We start from the raw sequence: 22,448 nt of genomic DNA on the forward strand, positions 1-22,448 counted from the left end.
CTGCACTGGCCCGTTGCGGCCGCCTTTATAATTTATTTGGGGACACTCACACTACTGTCAGTCAATGTGTACCCAAATAAATTAATAAAGGCGGCCGCAACGGGCCAGTGCCTGCGGCCGCCGTTTGAAGTGCAAGCGCTGGCATGTGATGACAGACCTGGAGAGACAGAGGGCAGTGCTGAATGCGGAAGATCGTCGTATTTTTTTGTAAAGGGTGAAAAGGTGTTCTGGCCTAGCTTTAGTAAAGTCATACTGGCTCCAGGGAGCAGACGGACTGGAAGATGCACTGTCCTCGTGCAGATGCAGCCTTAAAGAGAAAGCATCTCTCTGCTCACGCACACCACCAGGTCCGGGGTTTGCGTTGCATGTTCTTAAGTTCATGCAAAGAAGAGAAGAGAGGTGTTCTTGGTTTGGGGCCCTCAGCTTTAGACCCCTCTTTCCCCCGGACAGTAAGAGATTCTCGCCTTGAGTTCACTTCCAACAGAAACTACGGAGTAACTTGTTCAGCTGATCCGAGCTTTTCACAGTTTACCTCGTGGAGTTTTGTGCTTTTATTAATATAATTGAGTTTCTCTGCCAGATGATGCAATCCAATGGGTTATGGGCTCCATAATAGTTAACTAGAATAAACAAGATTGTCACATTTTAAAAACACACAGCAGGTCTCACCAGCGGAAAGCATGTTGGTGGGCAAGGGCAGAGCCCAAGGTCACACAGAGCGTGAGAGGTTCCTTGCTACCAAAGGCGTAGCTAGAGGTTGTGGCGCCCGGGGCTATCCTTCAGATTGCCGCCCCCCTCGGGGGTGCTGGGGAAAAAGGACAGTGAGCACCTGAAAGAGGTCTGAGAGACACGCAGTATAGCCGCTAATAGTTTCCTCGATCAATCAAGTTACATGCACATACATGACAGGGCCCAGGGCTAGACAGCCCCCGTCCCCAAAATAGTGCTGCCTAGGGCGGACTACCCCCACCTGGCTGCGCTGATGAAGGAAAAGCAGAAGGAAACCCAAATCTTACATCAGTTCTACCTACCCTGTTTGTGACATCTCACTCATAACATCACAGCTTGTGCAGGACCCTTGTCTCCTATCTGCCCCGTCCATGACCTAAGCAATATCTGCAGACCGGTCCACCACACTGGGTTTGACCACAATTCCCCTGGCAGCACCCCCCTAGCTACGCCACTGAGTGTGGGAACTTGACTCTTAATAGCCGTGGTTTCACAGCAGAAGGCTTTTTTTTAAGTGCAGTGTATATTCGAGTTTCCTATATGCTTCTGAAGGCGGCGTGACCCCAGGTCTGTTTGTGGTGTCACAGCAGATTATAACAAGGGGTCCTCAGAGGTGCCTGTGACTTCTGTCTATCGCCTCTCTTGTGCCACCATCTCTTACACCCACACTTCTCTAGTGTCCCCTTTTTTTTGCACTCAGAGGGTGTGTTCACTGCCGATCATTCTGTGTCAACATCCCTGTGTTCATTACTTGGGATGAGTGTCCCTTTTACTTTCATCCACATTTTCCTGCTCGGGTTTAAAGTACTAAACTTGGAAAAATAAGTTTTAAAGTGATTCATTGCAGCCCAATGTTTTAAATAATGAAATAGAAAGGATTGTGAATATTGGCTTGTTCGCTACAGCTGTTTTGTTACAGTGATTCAGGGGTCTGCATGGAACACCTGGGTGTGCAGTACGATGGCACCATCGGGCACTACCCCCACTGTAAGAACTGATGCCCTGGCAGTGATTGAGACCTGATGACTCTCTAAAATGTGAAGGACACTGGGAACCCGCAGGTTTAAAGGTTTGCTTCTCTCACTTCCTGTGCTGAAAATAGTGGTGGTAGCCTCTGTCACCATGTGATTGCGGATGAGATGTTGCATTTTCATGCACCTTAATGTATACATTTTGAAAGGTAAAGCATTTTTGTAATGTGATTTCAACCAGACTCCCCCATATTATGCATGTTCAGCAGGTATATAAACCAACCAAGCGACCTTACTAGCATTAGAACAAAGTACCTGCTTGTTATCTACAGACCACCCCAGCAGGCACTGGACTTTGTGGCCTCTCTCAGAGGGACCAGACTGTGAAATCTGCAGCTGACAGTTTCCATGGGAAGCGCTCTACTCACCTATTTAATAAAAGCTGCACAAGCTCTTTTTGCACAACACAATACTGAGATAAGTTTGAAGGGTTTCAAGAAGGATTTGACCCTTTCCAGATTAGTCCATTCACCCTGACACTTGTATGATGACCCCCCTACACCCCCCAACCACCCCCTCCACCCCCAGCTCACCCTCTGCTCCAGCTCCTTTTGTTTCTCCCATACCTGTGTGTTTGGTGCTGCACATCCAATAAAAAACATGAAAAGTAACACTGAAAAACAGTGTTTTGCATCGTTATGCTTGACGTTTAAACAACGAGAAAAGATTATTTTAAAGAGTTATGAAAGCACCAGAAATGTATCAAAGCCACCTAAAAAATTAACGAAACACTGACAATTGGACCCCTATACCCACACCTCCACCTCAATGCCTGGATCCCATCCAAAAGGAAATATTACACTTACACCACATTTGCCCACTGGATGAGAGCACATGCATGGAACCCCACCCACAATACCCCTGCCACGTGGCAAACCCACAACTGCAGACAAGCTAATACCATAGACCGAAGTTAACACATAAGTGGTAAACACGTGCCAAAAAAACACCACATTACATCAAATCCGCTGTAAGATGACATCACACCCAACATGAAGACAGCTCCTAATATCCACTTCACATGGAAGAGAGGCTCAGACAAACCCTGCTGGGGTCAGAGGCTGGCTACCTGGTTAAAAGTGGCCTCTTTTAGTTAAAATCAGATACTGCAATGCATGTAGAGATGAAAGATAAAGATGGGGCTTGCGAAGGGGTGGGGGAGGGGACGGAGATAAAGAGGAATCCTGTGTGAGAGAGGGAGGCAGAGGGAAGTGATGGCGACGCCACACCAGAACAGCCATCGCATTTATAGTAATGCGGCCTAGTTTCATTTTTCACAGGGCTGAAATCCTCCGGGGAGGGTGGTGGAGAAAGATGCATTACTTTAAAATGTGGCATAGTGACGCAAGGTGCTTGTAAATAAGCCCCCCCCCCTGTTTTCCACACTAATTACATGAGAAGAGGGGGAACAACAAACCCTCGCATAGTAACTTCCCCGGTCTCCAACACTCCCACACGGACAACTCACCTGTAGCAGATCACACGGCGCGCTCTCTTCACACAGCACTTCCGGTTGAAAATAAAATGAGGGCTTAAATGGCCGGCCCCCGCCACTACCAGTGAAGGCCCTTAAGTATTTCATCCAGTGGGGGAGGTCAGCAGGGGCAGCCCCAGAGCACCATCCAATCACCCCCACCGGATCCAAATAAGCAGCAGCTGAAGTGAGACCCCGTTTTTTATGTGCTAGCTTTACTCATTGGGGGACCCCGCCCGGCTCCGGAGGAATGAGCAGGTCCGCGGGATCAGAACAGTCAGTCACCCACCTGATCAGCGCAGTCACCCACCTGGCAGCCTTGAAGATAGACAGGCCTGCTCATTCCGTGACCGCTGGTCGGGGCTAGCGTACTTGCGGTCGGATCAAAAGTGCTTCTATATTGAGCAGCGTGGCCAAGTCTATATATTGTTGGCGCGAACAGCTCGAGCACAAGGAGCGTAACTGTAACTGTAGGAGCGTCACGCCGTCAGGGGCCTATGCAGGCGCGTAGCTAGGGGGGGGCGGAGGGGGCGGTCCGCCCCAGGCGGCACTTACTTTGGGGCGGCGGCCGCGTGGCACTGGTGTCCCGTTGCGGCGGCCTTTGTAATTTATTTGGTACATGTTCCCAATTAAATGATCAAGTCTGCAGCAACCGGAAACCAGGGCTGCGCGCTGCCCTGTTTGTAGTGCAAGCGGGTAACACACACTGCCACCTGCAGCGTGCTGCGCACACGCACGCCACCACCATCGAACATAGGCCCAGGGGCGTAGCTAGAGCTTGTGGCGCCCGGGGCTAGCCTTCAGATTGCCGCCCCCCTGGGGGGGTGCTGGGGAAAAAGGACGGCGAGCACCTGAAAGAGGTCCGAGAGACACGTAGTATCACCGCTAATAGTTACCTCGAGCATGCAAGTTACATGCACATACATGACACGGTCTAGGGCTAGACAGCCCCTGTCTCCAAAATAGTGCCACCTGGGGCGGACCGCCCCCACCTAGCTATGCCACTGATGGAAAAGCAGAAGGAAACCCAAAACTTACATCAGTTCTACCTGCCCTGTTTGTGGCTTCTCACTCATAGTATCACAGCTTGTGCAGGACCCTTGTCCCCTGTCCCCTATCTGCCCCGTCCATGACCTCAGCAATGTCTGCAGAACGGTCCACCACACTGGGTATGACCATGATTCCCTTGGCTGCACCTTCAGGATACTACAGGTGAGTCCAATGAACCTGATCACTAGACTAACTTGAGTTCTGCAGTAGGGGCAGTACCAGCCCTGCAGTGGAAGCCTTCTCACTCCACCCAAGCCCCCCATGAGAGCTCAGTAGAAGCCATCCCACGTGCCCCTCCGACTACCCACCACCTCGCCTGCGGCACAGTAGGACACTTCAACGAAACAGGTCCTATCCGGGGGGTAAGGCACCATAGCTGCTTCACCCACCGGCATCGGGGAGTGGTGGTAGGGGTGAAAAACAATCCATGCATTTTCATCACATTCTGCAGCATGCCAACCAAGTGCGTGCAGAGACAGACACATAACTACATACCTTACAGCTGGCTATCACATCACGTCATACTTGTCAACAAAAGACAACACATAAAGTACATTACAGAGAGCATCCTTCATGAAGATACGCTGTTTCGTTGGCTATGATGGGTGACTAAACCAGTATGAACCAAAGCATGTTACATAAAAAAATCCCAAATCATACATTAGAGTTGCTGGCATGCATCCAAGAGAATTGAGATGTGCCATATACTATCAGAACTGACAGTGCCATCATGCCATCTAGATACTTTTACCATGCTCAGTCCACTGCGAAATTTAGGGTCAAGGACATATTTAAGACCATGCAATCAGTCATAGGCATTCAACCACATTTTCACCAGCATACTAACAGCCAGAGTTCAATTAATTCAAATCTGCACCAAATTGTCCAGCTGGCCCACTCACGATCCTTTACATATCAACCCAATGGTCAACCTTATATCAAGCAAGTCACACCATGCAGACGTCAACATCAACAGGTTAAAACCTTTGAACAAGCTGAAGTAAAATGTGTGGCTGCTAGAGTATCCCTTAAATCTTTAATTTATTCCTTGTCCGATTTGCCTCCGCACTCCTTTAATTATTCGTTCTATTACTACTTTTCTTTCGAACCATCTCCAACCTGAGTTGTTTTCCCTTGACTTTGTAGGTCTCTTGTTCTTTCAACTGAATACCCCTTTATATTTTTTTCAATAATTTTTATTAAAGCTTTTCAACATTTACTTTATCAATACAATAAGTAAACAGGGAGAGAGGGTGCACATTGAGGAAGAATCGAATCATAATCAGTAAGTAATCAATTATCAAACAGCACACAAAAGACTCACTAAGCAAAAATAGAACTACAAAAAATCATCTGAGCGAAATTGATACAGTATTAAAAAACTGTAGGGGCCATTAGAACTCATTCATCAAAGCATGGACTTTTGAGACTACATACATGAATAAAATAGGTTAAAAAAATCATCAGTACAATCCCCGATGGAGTCTAATATATACACTTGCAAAGGATTCGAGCAGCCTGCCCTTATAATATAACCAATATCAAAATTAATCTGATCATACAGTGTTGTACTTGTGCATGTGTAAGCAGAAAAATCCAGACAGTGTAAAAACCGGTAGACAGTCAAAATATCGAGTTGTTAATGTCGAAGTACCATATTATCGAGTCCTAAAAGTCGATGGTAAGAAATATCGACAACCAAAATATCGTTGTAGAAAATATCGATTTATGTGTGTGTCAACATTATCGAAGACATGAATTTCGAAATCAGTAATATCGAAGCTAAAAATATCGATATGCAAAAATATCGATATGTAAAAGTGATGTTTTAAAGTATGTTAAGTAATGATATAGTCAAATGTAGTCTATATATAAGGTAATTTATACATATAATTTCAATAATTTTAGTTATAAGTGTAGGAGCGGGATGTAGAGTTTATAGGGGATAAGGGTGGGTAGTGTTTTAAAAAAGTATAGTGTAATTATGGAAGAATAAATTTCGAATTTTAAGTAAAATTTTACATTTTAGAAATTTGAATTAAATATTTGTAAAAGGCGAAATTTTATATAAATTTATGGAGTATTTTTAAATTTATTGTAGTTTGCTTTTGTGTATGTAGTAAAAAAAATTGTAAATATATATTTATATTTAAATATTTACAAAATAATTGTATAATAATTTTAGGAGCGGGATGTAGAGTTTATAGGGGATAAGGGTGGGTAGTGTTTTAAAAAAGTATAGTGTAATTATACAATTAAAAATTTCGAATTTTCATTTAAATTTCTAAATTTCGATAATTGAAATAAATATTTGAACTAGTCGAAATTTTATCGAAATGTAGGGAGTATATTAAAAAAAATTAATTTTCTTTTGTGTATGTACTAAAAAGTATTGTAAATATAAAATAATTATTATATATTTTTTAAATATTTCTAATATAATTTTAGGAGCGGGATGTAGAGTTTATAGGGGATAAGGGTGGGTAGTGTTTTAAAAAATATAGTGTAATTATAGAAATTAAAATTTCGCATTTGCATTTAAATTTCGAAATTTCGAAATTTGATATAAATATTTGAACAAGTCGAAATTATATTGAATTTTATGGAGTATAGTACAACATTTTTTAGTTTGCTTTTGTGTATGTACTAAAAAGAATTGTAAATATAAAATTTTTAATAAATATTTGTCTAATTATTTTAGGAGTGGGATGTAGAGTTTCAAGGGGATAAGGGTGGGTAGTGTATAAAAAAAGTATACTGTAATCATAGAAGAATACATTTCGTATTTTATTAAATTATTTCTACATTTCGAAATTTAAAATACATATTTGTTAAATGCGAAATTTCACACACAATTATGTTATTTTTTTTAATTTTGGGATTTTGTGTATGTAGTAAAAAGTATTATAAATATATATTTTCATAGATATTTAAAAAAGAAATGTATTATAATTTTAGGAGCGGGATGTCGAGTTTATAGTGGATAAGGGTGGGTAGTGTTTTTAAAGGAAATTTTTAGGGTTCAGGGTCAGTTTTTTGTTTGTGGGCAAAGGGGTATTTTTAGGGTTCAGGGGCAGTTTTTAGTTTTTGGGTAAAGGGGTATTTTTAGGTTTCAGGGTCAGTTTTTAGTTTTTGGGTAAAGGGGTATTTTTAGGTTTCAGGGTCAGTTTTTAGTTTGTGGGTAAAGGGGTATTTTTAGGTTTCAGAGTCAGTTTTTAGATTTTGGGTAAAGGGTTTTTTTCAGGGTTCAGGGTCAGTTTTTAGTTTGTGGGCAAAGGGGTATTTTTAGGTTTCAGGGTCAGTTTTTAGTTTGTGGGTAAAGGGGTATTTTTTGGTTTCAGAGTCAGTTTATAGTTTGTGGGTAAAGGGGTATTTTTAGGTTTCAAGGTAAGTTTTTAGTTTGTGGGTAAAGGGTTTTTTTTAGGGTTCAGGGTCAGTTTTTAGTTTGTGGGTAAAGGGGTATTTTTAGGTTTCAGGGTCAGTTTTTAGTTTGTGGGTAAAGGGGTATTTTTATGTTTCAGGGTCAGTTTTTAGTTTGTGGGTAAAGGGGTATTTTTATGTTTCAGGGTCAGTTTTTAGTTTGTGGGTAAAGGGGTTTTGTTAGAGTTCAGGGTCAGTTTTTAGTTTGTGGGTAAAGGGGTATTTTTAGGTTTCAGGGTCAGTTTTTAGTTTGTGGGTAAAGGGTTTTTTTAGGGTTCAGGGTCAGTTTTTAGTTTGTGGGTAAAGGGGTATTTTTAGGTTTCAGGGTCAGTTTTTAGTTTGTGGGTAAAGGGGTATTTTTAGGTTTCAGGGTCAGTTTTTAGTTTGTGGGTAAAGGGGTATTTTTAGGTTTCAGGGTCAGTTTTTAGTTTGTGGGTAAAGGGGTTTTGTAAGGTTTCAGGGTCAGTTTTTAGTTTGTGGGTAAAGGGGTATTTTTAGGTTTCAGGGTCAGTTTTTAGTTTCTGGGTAAAGGGTTTTTTTAGGGTTCAGGGTCAGTTTTTAGTTTATGGGTAAAGGGGTATTTTCAGGTTTCAGGGTCAGTTTTTAGTTTTTGGGTAAAGGGGTATTTTGGGGTTCTGGGTCAGTTTTTAGTTATAGGGGTACAGGGGTACAGGGAAAAAATAAATTAATATTAAATTTAAATTAAATTAATTAAATGAAATTACATTAAATTATATTACATTAATTTTTTTTTACATTTAATTTACGATAGTAATTTATTATGAATTAATGTCCTGCACTTACTCAAATTAATTGGTGATTGGAGTTGGAATAGTAAATTAAATAGGTTCTGTGTCCTGCACTTACCCTAATTAAATGGTGATTGCAGTTGTAATTGTAAATTATTAAAGTTTTTTGACAAGCAATTACCTAAAGTAAATGGTGATTGGAGTCGGAATATTAAAATTATTAATTCTGTGTCCTTCAAATATTGATATTATATGTATATGGGTGTATGAATAATAACAGTTATAGGTTCAGTGTATAGTATGTACTCTAATTACATGTGTTATATAGAAATAGATAGAACATTACAGTTATAATACATTTGCAAAAAGACATAAAAATGATTTTGTAATAGAAAATAATGACACAATTTTTGTTGACAATAATTTTTTTATTCAACAATTGAAAATTACGATCACATATACATTTTATCAAGCTATGTTTGGTATAAATATTAAAAAAAAGAAGGACAATGTTCTTTTAATAATCACATTTTTGAGTAGTTTTCTTGAAAAGTACTTTTAATTTGTAGAGAAAAAATGGTTAGTTAACATAATGCAATGTATGATATTATACATACATAATAAAAATATTGTTTCTTAATAAAACATTAAACATGTGTAATGAAAAACATAAATCACAAAATTTCAATAAATATAGTGATATACAGATGATGATATTAACATATGAACACTTTTAAATGTATAATATAATATAAAGATCTTGATTAGAACATTTACATCATCATCAATGATTGTTTTAACAATACAATATTGTTATGTATAATTATTATTATTAATAAATACGTTTTAATAATAATAATTTTCACCTATTAGTCATATTGTAAACAAGTAAATCAGAAAAACAAATACAATATTACATATTTAGTTATATAATAATTTTAATAAATATTACATTAAATATTTCAACATTTTCATACTTAATGTAATAAATATTAAAAGTATGTAAAATATAATTAATATACAGTAAAAAAGATTTTCATTTCACAATGTACTATACAATTTTTTGTACATTACACATAATTTCGAACATATATTTAACAATAATGGACATTTATAGTAGTACTTTTCACAGTTACATATAATTCGGTTCTTTTATTTTGTAACCACTCTTTGTCTTTTTGCGTTATTTTGGGAAAGGGAAAGTCGCGGTTGGAAGCAGGTTCACGTTTGAGTAGGTACGATTCTACTTTTATCTTTTTAAAGTATTGTAACTAAAAATTAAAGGTAGTCCTTTTTTATTTTGGGGTTGGTAATTAAAGTATGACTATTTACATATAATGGAGTGGACTCAATACGTATTTCCGTTCACGAGTTTTTGGGCCATTTGAAATAGTTGGAGTTAATGAGTATGTGGTATGATTTAATTAAAATTTAAAATAATAGGAATGTTATGTTTATCTAATATGGTATACTCGTTAGTGTTATGTCGGTGGGATTGTTTTGAATTTTTTTGTCTCGTATTTTGAAACAGCTATTTCCGTTTCCGATTACTCTTTTTTTTTGGGAAAGGAAGTGTGTTTCAGTTGTTAGAACGGAGATGTATAACATTCTTCCTTTATATTTTGAGTTCTCTGAAATATTTATCACAGTTTAAGAGAACAGTCGTCATTTTCAATGGCATTTAAAGAGTCGTTTTATTTGGATGATGGATAGTTTTAGCACAGTTAATAGAAAAATAATTAATGATTTGTTGGATTAAGTCTTTGAGATTTACACATTGTATTGTCGGTAAAGGATTAATCTTTATGATGTTCTATTTAAAGGTAAGTTATTCATTTTTATTATTTTGTTTGGATGGAAACAGTATTTAAAAAAAAAAAAATTGATATAATGATATATTTATTTAGTCTTTATATAATAGTGTAAAAAAATAAATTAGACTAAATTAATATAGAGTTATTATATTAGAATATGTGTGTTATCAGATTAAGGATATTGTTTGATATTTATCCATTGATTTACTTATTGCAATTACTTCAATGTTTTGGCTATCATTTTTAGATATTCCAGTCCTCTTGTTGTAGGATATAGTTGGACTTGCTGTTGAAGATATAGATACATTTGAGCAGTTTGTCTAGAGATTTTTGGTTTTAGTTGTATGACAGATTGCTCCATACGTAGTTCCTGAAAGCTTTGCTCTTTTTGTATAGCTGTGACCAGCTTGTGTAATGTGGGTGTTGTACGTCCAGTAGAAGAGAGGAAGGCATTGTGCCAACCTTCAACAGCATTGTTCGTTTTTGCCTCTTGGTTCAGCGTTGGTAGATATACATTCCACCAGGGAATTAAAAATTTAGGCTGGCGTCTGTGGCCTGACCTATGTAGTCTTCCTACCCAGTTGTCCTCAAAGTAATCTAAAAGTGGGGCGAGTCTTTGCTCATTTTGGGTGTAGAAAGGACTTTCAATTAATAGATTGTAATGTTCTGCCACATCAGTTACTGGTACATATGCCAGAGCAATGAGATGTTTGATTTGGTATGCAAAAGTTATATTTGTTGCATACTCAACACTAAGGGCAGATTTTTGTAAATGTCTCCAGAGACATTGATTGAAATGAAAATAACATCCTTGAATGGATGTGTGTGGGTAACTTTTCAAAATAGAATTAATCATAGCTTGTTCGAAGTCTATGATGATTTTCATTGGGAAGTAGTCAGAAGTTTGTTCTTTTATTTTTTGCAAAATTTCTGAGTAAGTTGTGGCTTGTTTGTTCGGTAATAATCAGTATATGAAGGGGATACAGGTATTATGATATTGCCCATGAATTGTGTATAATTGGTAGAAAGGTTTTGGGCATATAGAAAAAGTTCCATCCATCATCCAAGTAGCACTTTCTGTTAATTTTTTCATATTGTTATTAGTTGCAAACATGATTATTCTTTTGTCCTTGCTATGATTATCATAAAAAATAAATGGCTCGTCATTATGAGTGATTACAAGCTCAGGCGGAATTATGACTTCCTCAAAAGTTCTAGGAGTTGGTATATTGGGTCTACTTGCTTTCTTTGTCCTTGCTATTGTTCTTTTAATGGAAGCAATAGATGGTAGCTGACCTCTTGCTTCTCTGGGAACTTTAGGTAGTAATTCTTTCAGAATTACGTTGGTAGGTAGTTCTGATCTGGTACTTAATTCTTTGATATTCTCGAGAGTGGATCTCACTTCGATTTCCGAGATGTTTGGTGGGTGATTATGTTCAGTGGTATTAATAACACTAGTTTCCCTTGTTGTAGCACGGCCATAGCATTTATTGGAGTAATATTTCGTACACTTCCAATTTACTTTAAGGTCTTTTTGTTTCTCCTGAGTATAAATGTAGCCCATATAGCATAACAAAAATTTGCCTTTCTGAGATGTAATAAATCTTGCATCATCAGTCATTCTTGAGTTCTGGTATCTAGAAAAGTTAATATACAAATATTAAGAAATTGTGACATGTATATAAGATTTTAAATAAAGCAAGTACTCTTCTAGTAATTTACTTACCAGCAGTAAAGTTCTATGAATCGAAAGTAGGTGCTTGTTCAGTCCGATGTTGTGGTCCTATTGCCACGGTCTGTTGAAAAAAAATTAAGTATGTTATAGGAAAAGTTACAATTTTTATTTTGGTTACATTTTTGGTAGTTTATAACGTCTCTAAAAATACTTTAGTTTATTTGGATTTTAAAAGAGACATTTCCAAGATAATACTAACAGAAGCATAAAAAGAGTCATTTTTTGTTGGAGTATATTCTATAGAGTTTATAAAGACTTGTTATGTTTTATTTCTGAACTTACCAAGAGAATTAGAGTAGTAGCAGAATGTTTGTTCTTTGATGTGAATTATCTGTTTTCTGTTGCTTTGAGGTCTGTTTAGAGAGAAAGTTTATGAAAATTACCAATGCGTTTATATGTTCCATAAACAATACACACTTGTTATAAAGCATTGTTACTTATTTGCTGAAAAGAACCTGGGATGACACATGTATTATGAGTTAAAGCAAAAGAAACATATTTAAGAACAGGAATAAATAATTTTTTATACAGCATTGTAACGTTTTTTCCCCAAAACATTCTGGCTTCACAATATGTATTAAGAGTTACAGCCTAAGAAACAAAGTAGAGAGTTTGAAATTAGGACACTAATTGTCAAATAACGTTAAGTAAATACTAAAAATATGTAGATACCTTTTTTAAATTTAAAGTGTCCAGTATCTTGAAGTTGAAGTATAACTTGATTTGTTTGTAGAGTCTGTTTAAAGGCAAAGTACATAAAGAAACAACAATTTAGGTTACAAATCTTGGTCTATAAGTAATAGTAAAAAAACATTAGAATTTATTAACAGAGCTATATGATTACTTACTTGTAGTTTCAGGACGATTTTTCTTGCACAGAAGAATATAGATGGTGCTCCCAAAATTGGCAGTATGTGGTCACGAAGAATATTTCCTGCAAGTTGTATGGCTGTTTGGGACTGGTTTATATAGTCTATGTGTAATGAAGTTTGCTATCTGATTGGTCAGATATGTAAAGACGAGTTACTATTGGTTAGTTTGAATTTTTTTTAACTTAAACATTTAAGATATATCTTCTTATATTGTTTATCTAGAGGAACTGAAATGATATATTTATGTAATAAAAAACTCTTGTAATAAATATAGAATATGTACAATGAGTACTAAGTATAAAAAAGTATGTTTACAAAGAGTTTATATCCAAATATCGTTAGTGCGCGAAAACACAATTTTTTACAGTAAATGTTACTTAATAATTTGAAAATAAATTAGTGAAGTCTTTTAAAATGTGTGTATTACTAAGAGAATAGATTTATTGGTGTTATATATTAAAAATTGAGTATTATTTAGCAATCAATATTTTGATATAGACGAAAATAGTGCTATCGAAATTTTAGTATTCGATATTATTGTAGTGTGCTATTTGTAGTATTGAGTGTCGATATTATGGTAGTCGAAAATAATGTTAACGATATTTGTGTAGACGATATTTTTGTGCATCAATATAGTTTGATCGATATTTTAGTCGTTTTCATGTTAAGTATAGGGTGTCGATATTAGTGATATCGATGTTTGAGACTCGATGTTATAGTAGGTCGATTTTTGTGAAATCGAAATTCTGTCAGTGATTCGTAAAAACCGTGCCTGCATTTAGGCTCAAAAGCAGGTCATCCTTGCCACGGATCCAGGGCCAGCCAGAGAGCATAAACCCAATCCGACAGGGGCCCCCATATTCTTTTTCTCTTCTGCCAGGACCTTCTTCCTTTGTGCTCATACAATGCAATTTCTAAATTGAGGATAGACAAAACCAGCCCCCTGCCACTGTTGAAACGTGTGAGGCAGTGGCTCGCTGAAGCGATGCACATTCGAAAACAGCCATGGCCACATATATTAAGGAATCACCCCCTCTAGCTCTTCCTTCCTCCCGTATCCCAAGACACATGGTTTGAGAGGTCAGAACAATATTGGTGTCGAGAATTCTCCCCCCCCCCCCCCCCCCCCATGTATTTAAGCGACTTCCGATCTCAGTACATCCAACTGAGGGCATGAGCAAACTATATGGATCAAATTTGGAGGAACTTTATCATCAACACTGGTGTTTTTTTAATGGGGACCAGTTAAGGATACATTCATTTAGCAGGAGATTACCTGCTTTGTCCAAAATCACAGGATGTTGGCCTGACCCAGAGACTTGAACCGGGTTCCCCAGCGCCCAAGTCGGCAGCTCTGGTCATTACGCCTCATCCTCTCTCCACTTTTCATGGTAGCAGTTTGTTCCGTTTTTGGCGGTGCTAACAGGCGAAATGGGCAGGTGCAAGCTGCCTCTTGGTGAAGGCCCCAGCACTTATTTTTGACCAAATTAACCAATGGTGTGTCCTGCACCTGCACACCCTCTTCCTGGCTGCACCGGAAGTAGTAGGCTGCTCAGACGTCACAAGGTGCATGCGCTGGAGCGTTTTGCAAGCAGGTTTTTATTTTTTTACTTTTATTTATAAAGTTTTATATAGCGCAACAAGTTCCCAAAGGATATCAGAGCGCTTTACAAAAACGGTGGAAGGAAGGACGTAAGAGGAATGACGACATTGAGTAAGAATGTAAAAAACAAACAACAAAAAACAATGAATAATCACATAATTACAAGGCAAATAAGACAGGATGAGTAATACAATAAACAGGTATATAGCAGGCTACGCAGGAAGGCACACTATGCGGTAAGGAAGAACACCATCAAATGTTTTTACAGTGAATGTCGTATCACTGGCTTCGAGCAGGAGAAACCTGGCCCAATTATGGTAAAAATGTATACATTAGGACTCTTTTGGCTTCCAGCTCCGTACAGCCCCCTCGCTGGCAGACTTTCAGAAAGAAACTCAAGACCTGGCTCTTTGACGGAAACCTCGCACCCTAGCGCCCAGATACCCCCAGGGGAGCTGCGCTCTACAAATACTGTTTGATTGATTGATTAATGCAGTGGTCCCTTGAAGGTACTATCCTGTCACTAAAGCAAGAACATTGGTATCTGTCAAGCGGATGCCTCCTGGAGCAGACGCAAGCACAAACTAACGAGGTACCAGGAGTACCCTTCAAACTACATGATGCCACGCTTCAGGAACATGCCAACCTCAAGATATATGTACAAGAAATGAATGCATCCCTTGTTAAATTAAAGAACACAAATGTTATACAGGATATACAACAATTAGGCAATGCCTATAAAACGTTATATTCATCCTGAGACCCCGGATGAAGACATGACATTATACTAAGGGTAGCAAGGAGCCTCTCTCGATCTGTGTGACCTTGGGCTCTGCTCTTGCCCACCAACATGCTTTCCTCTGGTGAGACCTGCTATGTGTTTTTAAAACGTGACAATCTTGTTTATTCTAGTTAACTATTATGGAGCCCATTACCCATTGAATTGCATCATCTGGCAGAGAAACTCAATTATATTAATAAAAGCACAAAAGTCCACAAGGTAAACTGTGAAAAGCTCTGATCAGCTGAACAAGTTACTCCGTAGTTTCTGTTGGAAGTGAACTCAAGGCGAGAATCTCTTGCTGTCCGGGGGAAAGAGGGGTCTAAAGCTGAGGGCCCCAAACCAAGAACACCTCTCTTCTCTTCTTTGCATGAACTTAAGAACATGCAACGCAAACCCCGGACCTGGTGGTGTGCGTGAGCAGAGAGATGCTTTCTCCTTAAGGCTGCATCTGCACGAGGACAGTGCATCTTCCAGTCCGTCTGCTCCCTGGAGCCAGTATGACTTTACTCTAGCTAGGCCAGGACGCCTCTTCACCCTTTACAAAAAAATACGATGATCTTCCGCATTCAGCACTGCCCTCTGTCTCTCCAGGTCTGTCATCACATGCCAGCGCTTGCACTTCAAACGGCGGGCGCGTGCACTGGCCCGTTGCAGCCGCCTTTATTAATTTATTTGGGTACACACTGACTGACAGTAGTGTGAGTGTCCCCAAATAAACTATAAAGGCGGCCGCAACGGGCCACTGCCGCGCGGCCGCCGCCCTCAAAGTAGTGTTGTCTGGGGCGGACCGCCCCCTCCGCCCCCCCCTAGCTACGCTGCTGGTACTACCAGCTATAACTCCACCATGGCTGGCGCCTGCAACATTACCACTTTCTTTGCATCCACACTCCTCCAACTCCGCTTTGGCTCATGAATGCTGAAGGTGTTACAGAAGGCTGTTCATAGGTATCGGGTTAAACGCCCACTATGTCCTCCATGAGAAAGATATTATTCTGATTTATGCGATGATGAAACAAGAGTATAACAATAAAATTAGTTCAGCTAGTCTGAGACTTTAGCTGCATGACCTCACCCAACCCTCTACACTCTCAGTTAAAATGTCAATTCTTAAACTTCACCTTTGCCTTTACCAAGTTCTTGATGGGGAGGTCCTCTGAGAATGGTGAACTACTGTATGTGTTTTATTGCAAACCTGACATCCCCATCCCCACAGAGCCCCTGACCGAGATCATCAAAAATAGAATGGAGATGAAATGGGTACTTTTGCTGATGAAGGGGGCTCATTTTGTAGGGGGAGGAGCTTCATTGGTTGATGTCCTTCCATATGGACTGGGAACACTAGTAGCATAAATGTGCCAGGACTGTTCCCAGTTCATATGGAATGACATCGACCAACAACTCAGTACTCACTTATTGAGAAACAAAACAGCACCCACAGATTAAAAATGAAGCATTCGCCTTCCACTAGAGCTGCAGTCTCTTCCATCTACATCTCTGGACACCCTTTTCAGTTGGGACTGACCTGAGATATAGTAGTCATGTTTTTGAGGATCGTTCCCTTCTCTGAGTATTTTTTGTTGTCCTCATTGTGCAATAAAATTAGGAGTACGAGCTGAAGGGGGGGGGGGGGTCCCGATATCTATCTGAACCATCCCGGATCGGTACATTATTTTCATGGGAATATGTAGTGATCCAACTCCTCTGGAGGGACCCCTTTTTACTACCATTCCTTTTAGTTCAGAGAGATCGCCATCTATGGCCAACAAAGCAAGTCCCTTGCTTGCTGTCTTATTGCTGTATTGCTTCATCATAGGACAAACGGGAGCACCAACGATGTTTCATACCTGTGTAGACTGTTTATGCTCCCAGATATCCTGAAAATGTGTTTGTTCTTTTACTTTGCCTCCCGTCCAATCGAGTTTATTTACCCCTTGAATAAAGGTTCGCCACTTGTACTGAGTTGGTGGATCTGGAAAAGTCAATTTAATACATATCTCACATCTAGCTAATAGAATTAGTACAAACACAAGGGGCCATATTATCAAGAAAGGGCGAAACAGTATTGCCGCTCTAATCTGCAGGAAACTGCCGCTAAAGCGGCGATAATGAGCTTGATAATATGCCCTTGTGAATTCCCATAGAAGCCCAGGTTAACACCAGAACCTGGGCTTCTATGGGAGTTCACAAGGGCATATTATCAAGCCCATTATCGCCGCTTTAGTGGCAGTTTCCTGCCGATAAAAGCAGCGATAATGTATCTTCCTTTCTTGATAATATGGCCCAAGGTTTTTATGCTTGTTACTTAGAATGGGTAAGCCATCATTATGCAATTTAACCCCGAATATGACTAAATCTGTGCTTACCTCTATTACTTAGCCCAGTACCTCAGTGAGGCTCTTACCCACTTTGTTACAAAAACCGTGGAGTTGGGGACTCTGCCGAAATATGTGTATATTGTCCACAAACTCTTCTCCGCACTTAGCGCAGCTTTTAGTTTTTTGTTTATTTAATTTGGAGAGTCTTTTCAGCATCCAGTATGATCCATGTATGGTGAACAAATTATTTTTCTGAGATAGGTGGATTTAATAGTATACCAACACATAAACATAGATTCTGTGCATCCAGTGATGGCAGCTTCTACCCCCAAATCTCCGTTGGCAGAGTAAAAGAGTCTTCCCACACTGCTATTAATGACCAATACCAAATTGAAACTTATTTTTTTAATATCTCATTTCCTTGTATTTTCCATTCCAGTTCTTTGTTTCTTGTTTCTTTCCCATCAAGAGATTTTGTTCAGCTTGTTAATTGGTAATGTTTGAATTTTTGCCAATGAACCTTTAGTAATATTTAAAAGTTGATTCCATTCCAATAACACATTTCCTTCCAATATTAGTCCCCATTTCTTTATGCCTTCTTTTTCCAGTGGGATAGCCAGAATTTCTTTCAGACACTCTGGAGTTCCTGGGGAAGCCCATATTGGCGCAAAGACGCTCTAATATGGAATTTTTAATATTCTTTCTTGATTCCATATTTTAGCTGCTGACCATATACCTTTAGGTTTATCTTTTTGAAGTACTTTGGGTGCCCACATTTGTATGGATAGTGACTACCTTCTACGTATGTCATTGCTTGTGAAAATATTTGGTAGGTATGGTATTCTTTTAAGAATTCTCTCATGTTTTTCAGTTGGAAAGCTCTATAATATTCAAGTAGATAAGAACTCGCTATCCCTCCTTGTTCTTTTTTTCATCAAAGCTTTTTCCCTGCTATTCTCACTCCATTTGAAGCCCATATAAAGCTGCTCAACTCCCCTTGTAATTTAGTGAACCATTCTTTTCTAAACTCTAAGGGGACCGTGTTAAAGATATACATAAACTTTGGGAGAATTTTCATTTTTAATATATTGGAGGGCCCTAGAAACGACAATGGGAGGCCCCTCATACTTTCAGCAAGCCCCTGACTTCTGAAAATACCTTTGCAAAGTTGATCTGGCCTATTTTATTAATACCCTTCACTATGTCCACCCCTAAATAGCATATCCTTTCTTTCACTAAGGGGTTGTGGCTTTTATAGTTCCATTCCATTATTTCTGTTTTGGATTGGTTAACTGATAATTTCCTGAAATGACCTAGGATATTCTCTATTACTGGCATTGATTTTAAAACATTATTTGTGAAGTTCATAAGATCATCGGCATATAGTGCCATCTTTTTTCTCACTCGTTTCTTACGGGGAGTTATCTCTTGATTTGCCTTAAGGATATTGGCTAACGCTTTAATGTAGAAATTGAACAGCAGGGGGGATAGGGGACATCCCTATCTAGTGCCTCTATTAATATTTTTTTTCTGTTAAATTACCATTCACTAGAACCCTAGCTGCTGGATTTTTATACAGCGTTTTTACGGCCCCTAAGAATACTCTTCCCAAATTATATGTTCCATTATAGTATGGAGGAAGGGCCAACTGACCCTATCGAAGGCCTTGGCTGCATTGAAAGTGATTATTAAGAGGGGGGTCTTCTCTGGAGTTGCAACATCGATTGCACTGATTAATTGGATCTGTCGCCCTTTAATAGATCCTTTTTGATCTTGGTGTATCAGCTAGTCAGATACTTGTCCCAACCTCCTAGCTAAAATTTTAGTATAGATTTTGTAATATCTGTTCAACAGCGATATCGGTCTGTAGGACTCACATCTCTTGGGTCTTTCCCTGGTTTCAAAACTATATTAATAGTGGCCTTATCCCAAGAATTCGGCAGTTCTTGTCTTTCTCCAAAAATGCCATTTAATAGTACGTTTAAGGGCAGCACAAAGGTCTCTTTTAATATAATGTATATTTTGTTGGAAATTGCATCAGGGCCCGCAGCTTTGCCTTTCCTTAGATTATCTATTGCATTTGCCACCACCCCCAACGTAATTTAAGCAATAGGCCCCTTTTGTACTTGCCTCAGGGTTGGGAGTGTGATATCTTTTAGGTAGCTATTTAGCTGGTCCGCCGATGGTCTTATCTCTTCTGAGTACAGGGTCTCAAAGAATTTTCTAAATGCCTGCTCAATTTCTGCATCTTCTGAAGTGGGATCTATCTGATCTTCTGCCTGAATACTTGAGATCTTATTTCGAGTCCGTTCTGTTTTGGTTTTCCAGGCAAGCATTTTACCACATCCCTCTCCATACACGAAGTAGGCCATTTTACTAACTTCCCATTTATTCCTGTCTATTCCGATAAGGCCCCCTTCTTTTCTTCCACTTTCTTTGCTATATCGTTAGCATCTTGGGGGGTCATTTCCTCTGCCATTATCCTACCTAGGTTTTGTACTTCATCTTCCAGTTGATCAATTCCTTTCCTCGTATCCTTATGCTTGAAAGCCGCTAGAATTAAAATTTTCCCCTTGATAACAGCTTTATAAGTATCCCATGTCACCTGAGAGGTTTCCTTTCCGTTCAGTGTATAGAATTCTTCTAAATCCATTCTCAATTTTCCCTGATATTTGAGTCTGAATAGTACCATCCAGTGTCCATCTTGTGTTAGAAGGAGATTTATCCATCAAAATCTCTATTTGGACCGCGGAGTGGTCGGACAAGTGGGCTGGGAGATGCTTACTTTCTTGGTGTTTTTTATCAGGCCCTTATCTACCAGAAAAAAGTCTATTTGGAAGGCATGTCCATGTTTCTTATTATGAAAGGTGAATTTGTCTTTCTTATCTCCTTTCAATTTCCAGAATCTACCACCCTAAATCCTTAAAGTAATACTTTAGCCATTCCCTCATTCTGTGTATATTTAACGCCTTTCTTGTTTGTCTTCTATCCTCTCCCTGATTGATAATGTCACAATGTACCCACTCGGGAACCAATAGGAGAAGAAGAGGGTAACCAGCTACCTCCTTAAGTCTCTCCTGTGCTTTTCTTTCAGTCGCCATGGGATACGTTTGGTCCGGATTGTAGTGGTCCCTTTAATCCAAAACCTTCCCACTTCCTGGAGGAGCAGGCGCCCCACGTGACAGGGTCACATGCACCTATGGACTCACAGGGAAACGAGGATGCAGCCTTTTTTAACCAATGCGGAGACTGAGGAAATCATCACGTATTGGGGCCACGGACACTATGAGTCAAAGAGGAGCGGGAGTGGAACTGACGAAAAGAGGGAAGACGCTGATCAAGCCCTGCTTCAATACGGAGAACAGAGAACACCTACGCCTCAACGCAGCCATCAAGGGGGGAACCGTGAACGGGAGCCGGACCCGATCGGGGACCATGAGAACTCCAGCCACGCTCACAGGGGAGTTTGGCTCCGAGAGGTACGTGCTCAAGTGCGTTGTTGGTTCCACAAGGGGTCCCCCGTAACTGTCCATAGCCCAGGAGTGGGAGGAGTACACTGAAACCTTAACTCCCAGGACGAACGTTTGTTTTTTTCTTCTTTTTTTGTGTCACACACAAACTTCTTGTGCTGCATTGGTGACGGTTCGGGTGTTCTTCCCTCACTCCTCCCCCTGATCACAGGAGTGTTACAGAATCCTAGTGTGACAGCTGTTTCTCTCTTCTTTGCTTTCCTTTGGTAACCTGAACTCAACCTGCCGGAAGCAGAGGACGAACCATTGGCAGTATAACCAAATCCTGACGATAAGGAGCCACAAAACAAGACAAACTGTCCTTAACTTTTCTTTTGTTTTGACCCGAGAAGAGATTGAATAAAAGTCTTCCTAGCCCACTTATTGTGTATGTCTCCGGCTGAATAACCAGCGATAATTAAATTAAATCTCCGCCCAGTATAACTAGTGTTGGAAATTCCAACAAATGTGTATACAGGCCTTGTAGGGGGGAGGTATTGTCCACATTAGGGCAATATTATCCTGTCACTGTGTATACTTTATTATGTATTCTAACCTTTGCAGCGGCCCATCTCCCTTTTTTGTCTGTTTTTACTGTCTCTATCCTTACTTTGACTGATTTTTTAAATAACATTGCGACTCCCTTAATACAACATTCTTGTTGAGTACAAATGTATCCATCCACCCATTTTTGTTTCTTTAGTATATCTGCCCATTCTCCTTTCAATAAATGAGTTTCCTGCAATATTATGATGTCACTATTTACCGTTTTCAAATACTCCATAATTTTCTGCCATCTATTTCTAACTCTGAGGCCACAGACATTACATGAGAGCATCTTAATTGACATTGACCTGTTTTAGGTCAAAGCAGAGATTGCTCCGCCAATCTATTGGTCTAATTCTCCACAAAAATGCACAAATCAGACTTTTTTTTCTTTTCTCCCCTTATGCTCCCTCACCCCATGCATGCTTTTTTAAAACTGGTTTTGTGTCTTATCCCCATTTCTTACCCCTCCCAGCCTCCCTGGGAAAAACCTCCCCTTCTTCTCCTCTGGGTGACAGATTTCGCTATTTTGAGCTCACTGCTCTCCAGACTTATAAGTTTTTTACTGTTGATGTTTTTCATCTGTTCTATGAGTGATGCCACTTCCTTAGGGTCTCTTACATTGCGCATCTCATTTCTCCACATGATTCTTCAGTTGGCCGGGAAGCGCATTTGGAATGTTGCCCCCTAGGATCTTAACTCCTGCATATGCTGCCCTAGCTCCTATTGCCTATCCTGAGTAGCCTTGGAAATGTCGGATTGGATTTTGAAAACCCAGTCTTTATTGTAAGAACCAGCTTTTAAAGCCTCATTTAAT

General features: G+C 39.4%; 1 protein-coding gene across 1 annotated transcript in view; it reads left to right on the forward strand.

Annotated features, from left to right (window-relative positions):
- LOC147663557 (interleukin-1 receptor type 1-like) overlaps nt 1–18,304 on the forward strand; it is a 222,025-nt gene extending 203,721 nt beyond the window's left edge. Inside the window, exon 8 of the mRNA XM_086950361.1 lies at nt 18,298–18,304. Within this exon, the coding sequence (XP_086806487.1) occupies nt 18,298–18,304 (7 nt within the window). The remainder of the gene's footprint in view (nt 1–18,297) is intronic.
- The last annotated feature ends 4,144 nt before the right edge of the window (nt 18,305–22,448 follow it).

The sequence above is a fragment of the Lissotriton vulgaris genome, unplaced genomic scaffold, assembly GCF_964263255.1.
Source record: "Lissotriton vulgaris unplaced genomic scaffold, aLisVul1.2 SCAFFOLD_2393, whole genome shotgun sequence".
NCBI classification, from domain to species: Eukaryota; Metazoa; Chordata; class Amphibia; order Caudata; family Salamandridae; genus Lissotriton; species Lissotriton vulgaris.